General features: G+C 47.2%; 1 protein-coding gene across 1 annotated transcript in view; it reads left to right on the forward strand.

The window, feature by feature from the left end:
* LOC101979951 (zinc finger protein 69 homolog) overlaps positions 1-5744 on the forward strand; it is a 16721-nt gene that overhangs the window by 7899 nt on the left and 3078 nt on the right. The window contains exons 4-5 of the mRNA XM_005353421.3: positions 3426-3552; positions 4381-4476. Coding sequence (XP_005353478.2) covers positions 3426-3552; positions 4381-4476 — 223 coding nt within the window. The remainder of the gene's footprint in view (positions 1-3425; positions 3553-4380; positions 4477-5744) is intronic.

The raw sequence follows: 5744 nt of genomic DNA on the forward strand, positions 1-5744 counted from the left end.
CTGGCTCACTGATGTATTGTGATTCAGGGGGCATGCTGGCTCACTGGTGTATTGTGATTCAGGGGGCATGCTGGCTCACTGATGTATTGTGATTCGGGGGGGCATGCTGGCTCACTGGTGTATGTGTGATTCGGGGGGGGGGCATGCTGGCTCACTGGTGTATGTGTGATTCGGGGGGGCATGCTGGCACACTTCTGTAACCTCAGTACTTAGGAGGCTGAGGCAAGAGGGTTACCTCAAGTTTGGAAGCAGCCTTGGCTACATAGCAAGACCATATCTAAAGCAAACAGACAACTAGACAAACAAGGGCTGGAGAGGCGGCTCAGCCATTCAGAGCTCTTGCTGCTTCTGCACAGGACCTGTAACGTAGGTCTGTAACTCCGTTTCCAGGGTCCTCTTCTGGCTTCTGCAGGCACTGTACACATGTAGTGCATTCAGGCAAAGCACTCACACACACCCTATAAAACAAACCTTTAACTAATAAAATCAAAGATATTAAAAAGTGCTCTGATTTTGACATTCATGTCCTGTGAAAGCCAACTAATGAATAGAACATGCTCTTGTCCCTGGAAGTCTCCCTAAGCTCCTTTCCAACCAGTGCTCAGCTCCACTCCTGAGGAGAGCACATGACATTTACATCATCTTTCTTACCACTGCATTTGTGGGATTGTTTTGTGACTTATGCCTTTACAGGTGTTTTTAAAAGTTTATTTAAGTTTTCTTTTTTCTTGACAGGTTTTCTCTGTAGCTTTGGAGCCTGTCTTGTAGACCAGGCTGGCCTCGAACTCACAGAGATCCACCTGCCTCTGCCTCCCGAGTGCTGGTTTGTTGTTGTATTTTGAGACAGGGTCTCTCTACATAGCCCTGGCTGTCCTAGAACTCACTATGTAGACCATGCTGGCCTCAAACTCAGAGAGATTGCCTGCCTTTACCTCCTGACTGAGTGCTAGGATTAATGGTAAGCATAACCATGCCTGGCCTTGGATTGTCTCCTTAAACAGATCTTAGCATTGTGTGATTGTCCTCTGATTTACAGCCATCCCAGCCCAAACCTCCTCAGTCTTGTCTGCAGTGCCCTTCTTTCTAATCCAGTGGCCCTCAACCATCCCAAACGCTGCGACTCTTTAATACACTGCCTCATACTGTGCTGGCCCCCAACCCTAAGGTTATTTTTGTTACTACTTCATACCATAATTCTGCTACTGTTATGAACTGTATTGTTATGAATTGAATTGTATTGCCTGATAGACGAGATGTCTGATACGTGACCCTTGCATTGAGAATCACTGTTTTGAAGTCTAGCCGTGTGCCTTAGCCTGCAGTCTGCTTTGATTAACTTGGTTCTCGGGCTTTTCTGCTGTTGTTCACACAGAGCCACTTTCCCATCTTGCTTACTTTAAGCTCTGTCTACAGTGTGACCGCCATAACCCGCGCCTGCTTGTTTATCCACCTACCCAGTTGGCCGTTGATGTGGTTGCTTCTGTGTGTATTTTGTCCTTTGTCCTGTTTGTTCATCTTCTACTGCCTTCTTTTGGATTGAATACTTTTTATTTGCTCCATTTTTGCCTTAGATTTTTTTTTTTTTTTTTTTTTTACTTTTTAAAAGTACAGTGGTGCCGGGCGATGCTGGCTCACACCTTTAATCCCAGCACTCAGGAGGCAGAGGCGGATCTCTGTGAGTTCGAGACCAGCCTGGTCTACAGAGCTAGTTCCAGGACAGGCTCCAAAGCCACAGAGAAACCCTGTCTCGAAAAAACCCAAAAAAAAATATAAAAAGTAGAGTGGTGCTGCATTCTTGTAACCCAGCCTCCCTTACCTTGTTTTTGTCAGTCCAGTCTTCCGTAAGTGACAGTGACATTTGCTACAGGAGACCTAGGTGTAGTTCCCAGCACCTAATCATCGTAACTGCAGCTCCTGGGATCCAATGCGCTCTTTCAACCTCCTAGTGCACCAGGCACACACGTGGTACACATACATACATGTTGGCAAAAGACTTATAGACATAAATAAATCTCAAAAAACAGAAACAAACAGGTGACTTTGAGATTCCATCTCCCCACAGTCCGAATGGCTGGCATCAAGAGGTGACAGATGCTGGTTGAGGGTGTAGGGAAACGGAGCCCTGACTCACTGCAAATGTGGGCTGTCAACAAGGACAGTCATTACGGAAGCCAGTATGGAGGTTTCTCAAAACATTAGAATAAGGTTTCCATATGACTGCATCATACCACTCCTGGGCGCACACCCAGAGGACTGTATCCTACCACAAAGACACGTGCATGTCCATGGGTGTTGCTGTACTTCTCACAGTAGCAAGAAAACGGAGCCAGCCTAGATGCCCATCAGCCTGTGAATGGGTGATGTAACTGTGATGTGCACAGAGGAACTTCGGGAAGCTGCAGAGAAAAATGAAGTCATGACACTGGAGGAAAGTGGATGGGTCTGGGAATTGTGTAAAGTCAGCGGACCCAGACTCAGACAGACAAACACATGTCTCTCGTGTGTGGGTCCTAACTTACAGTGTTCATGTGTGTGTGTATAGGTGGGGGAAGTGTGGAAGGTAGTAAGGAGGTGAGCGGGACAAAGAGGTATTGGAATGGGAGGGGCAGTGACGCAGAGAAGACTGGAAAGTGGGAAGCAGGCTGTGGGTGGGCGCAGAGGGCACGAGTGGGCTTCCGGGGCGTGAGGGAAAAGACGGTTGTAGAATCAGCACAAATTTTCTTTAAAATTCCACAACAAGCCGGAGCAGTGCTGGCGCACGCCTTTAATCCTAACACTTGGGAGGCAGAGGCAGGTGGATCGCTGTGAGTTCGAGGCCAGCCTGGTCTACAGAGTGAGATCCAAGAGAACCAAGGCTGTTACACAGAGAGACCCTGTCTCGAAAAACCAATAAATAAATAAATCAGATATCACAATGAAACCTAATGCTGTGTATGCAAGTTTAAACTGTTTTCAAGAACGTGCAAGTATTATGGAGAGTAAGCGCTAAGGCGAGAACAGCCCCTGCCCTGCCCTGTCCGCCTCTGCGCGCCATCTCCTTCCCCTCTCCCTTGCTCCAAAGCTGCCTCCATCCAAGCTGTTCCTGTTCTCAGTCTGAGGCCTTTTGAGCATTCTTGATTATACTCTTCCCTCAGATTCCCACGAGTCAGTGCCTGCAGCCGACAGTACCTCCACTGCTCCCACAGCACCCCAAAGAGAAGAGCGCCTCCACTCTCACTGCCTCTCTTTTTCATGTGTTTATTGTTTGTTTGTTTGTTTGGGCCTAATCTACTTAGTCAGTTATAGCAGTCTCTCAAAAATCTCTAGACAGGCCAGTGGCTAGTCCTGGAGAAACTGGTGTGGAATCTCTCTGAACTTAGACTACTCAGAGCCCCGTAGGCTTTGACTGGGGTGGACCGACTCACACTGACTCTTTGCTATTCTAGGAACTGTTGACTTTCAAGGACGTAGCTGTGGACTTCTCCCGGGAGGAGTGGAGGCAGCTGGCTCCTGCGTGCCGGGCTCTGTATCGGGAGGTGATGCTGGAGAACTACAGGAACCTGGTGTCAGTGGGTAAGGGCCGAGCAGCCGTTCCCGCTCGTTTCTGTTGCTGGGAGAAAATTCCCCACAAAAAGCAGCTCAGGAAAGAAAAGGCTTATTTGTCTCATGATTTTAGTTCTAGTCTATTGATTTTGGGGAAGTTGAGGCAAGAACTTAAGCATCACATCTGCAGTAAAGAGCAAAGGCTAGAATACACCTTCGTTTGCTTGCTTTATTTTGGGGAAGTTGAGGCAAGAACTTAAGCATCACATCTACAGTAAAGAGCAAAGGCTAGAATACACCTTCGTTTGCTTGCTTGCTCTCAGCTGGCTTCTCTACTCTAACGCAGCCCAGAGCCTGCCACAGTGGATTGAGCTCTTTCATTAATCGAGACAGCTTTCCACATCAGCTTGATCTAAACAGTTCTTCAGCTAGGGATCTTCTCAGGAAATCCACAAAGGATCAATTTTAAAAAAGTAAAATTACATATATTAAAAAAAGAATCTTTCCAGGTGATTAAAGGTTGTGTCAAATTGACAATTAAAAATTAACCATCATGCCAGCTGTCCTCCACAGAACTGCCCATTTTGAGAGGGCCATTGTTGCTAAACCGTTGATACCTTGGGTTCACTGGGTTTTGGCTGTGGGTTCTGTATTAGAGATTTCTGGTTCCTCTGCAGACCATGCCGAGGCAAATCTGATGACTTTCCCAAGGGACAAACTTTATTTCATAGAGCTAGGAAAGAAAGCTGTGACCCTGTTGGTTATCAGAACCCCGAATACCAGCAGCTGGACCCAGACTCTGGGGTGGTTCTTACACAGCAGCATCAGCGTTCCTAATTCTCCTTTAACTCTGAGCAGGGTATCAACTTTCCAAACCGAGTGTGATCTCCCAGCTGGAGAAAGGAGAAGAACCATGGATGGCAGAGAGTCAAGACCCAGAGGACCCCATTTTCGGTGAGACCAGAGTAGATGAGCCCTGTGGGTTGGTAGGCCGGAGTGCAGGGTGTTCCCAGGCTGTGGGGAAGGCTGGGGCACTGGCAGGACCTGCACAGGGTTTCACTCACCCCCTCGCCATTGCTCCTCTCTATTCCAAGACTGGAGGGAGAGAGTCTTGTCTTCGTTAGAGTTGAGGCCACTCCCCTCACAGAGCCAGGAGGCCGCTGACATGAGATGCCTTAGAGACGTTTGCTGTCTCTCTAAAGTGCCCACTACATTCCACAAAGCTTTCTCTCTTTTGCTTTTGTTTCTTTTTCCCACTATTATTTTATAATCTCAACTTCAGTTTTAATTCTCCTTTTAACTCTTGTATATAATTTTCCTCATAACAACTTCATAAAAAGTCTGCAAGAGAGCTCGGCAGGTAAAGGTCATTGCTGCCACGACTAAAGCCCTGAATGTGACCCCTGGGGCCTACAATGTGAGAGACCTGACTTCCTGAAAGTTGTCCTCTGACCTCTGTCCACATGTGCGTGTGATATGTGTATGCCAGTGTGCACACACAAACATGTAATTTAAATAATTAAAAACCTTTCACAGATAATCAGTAAAGTTAAAGAAATGACACAGTAATGTCCAAATGTTGGCAAAAATGCTGAGTTCTGAGAACTCTCAAGCTGACCGGAAAACAGTGAAGCATTGAAAGGCAAGCGTGCTCCAGTCGGATGAGGAGCGTCTACCCCGTGACCTAGCAGCGCTGCCTCAGCCAACTATCCAAGAGGATTACTTGCCTATGCATGCGGACAGATTTGTCCATGTACCTATTGACCGCAGCACAGTGTAACCCTGGAGTGAGGGTTGTTGGCTCTAGCCTGTTTCTTGATGGACTCTTAAAAGGGGCTTTCTAGAGGGCTTCTAAAAAAGAAGCATTAGCCAGCCACTGTAGTACATGATTGCAACACTAGAGGGACCAGCAGGAGGGGCAGGCCCTAAGGTCATACTTGTCTATGTAGGAGTAAGGCCAGCCTGGTATACTTGAGACCTTGTCTTAAAAAAACAAAACCCCAAATAAATAACAAGTATTTATTTAATTCAGCGAAATAGCAAAATTCCAAAGTCACAGTTCATTCTGGCATTCCCTTCCCTCAGCTGTGGAGTGGGGTGCATGGTGGTTTCTCCCCATTATTTCCCTCCTACCCAGGACCAGAGCCAAGGGCCTGGTAAACTCAGACTTTGTTACTGTCTCTGTGGTGCGCACGCCTTTAATCCCAGCACTCATGGAGGCA

This window comes from Microtus ochrogaster, chromosome 10 (assembly GCF_000317375.1).
Source record: "Microtus ochrogaster isolate Prairie Vole_2 chromosome 10, MicOch1.0, whole genome shotgun sequence".
In the NCBI taxonomy this organism is placed as follows: domain Eukaryota; kingdom Metazoa; phylum Chordata; class Mammalia; order Rodentia; family Cricetidae; genus Microtus; species Microtus ochrogaster.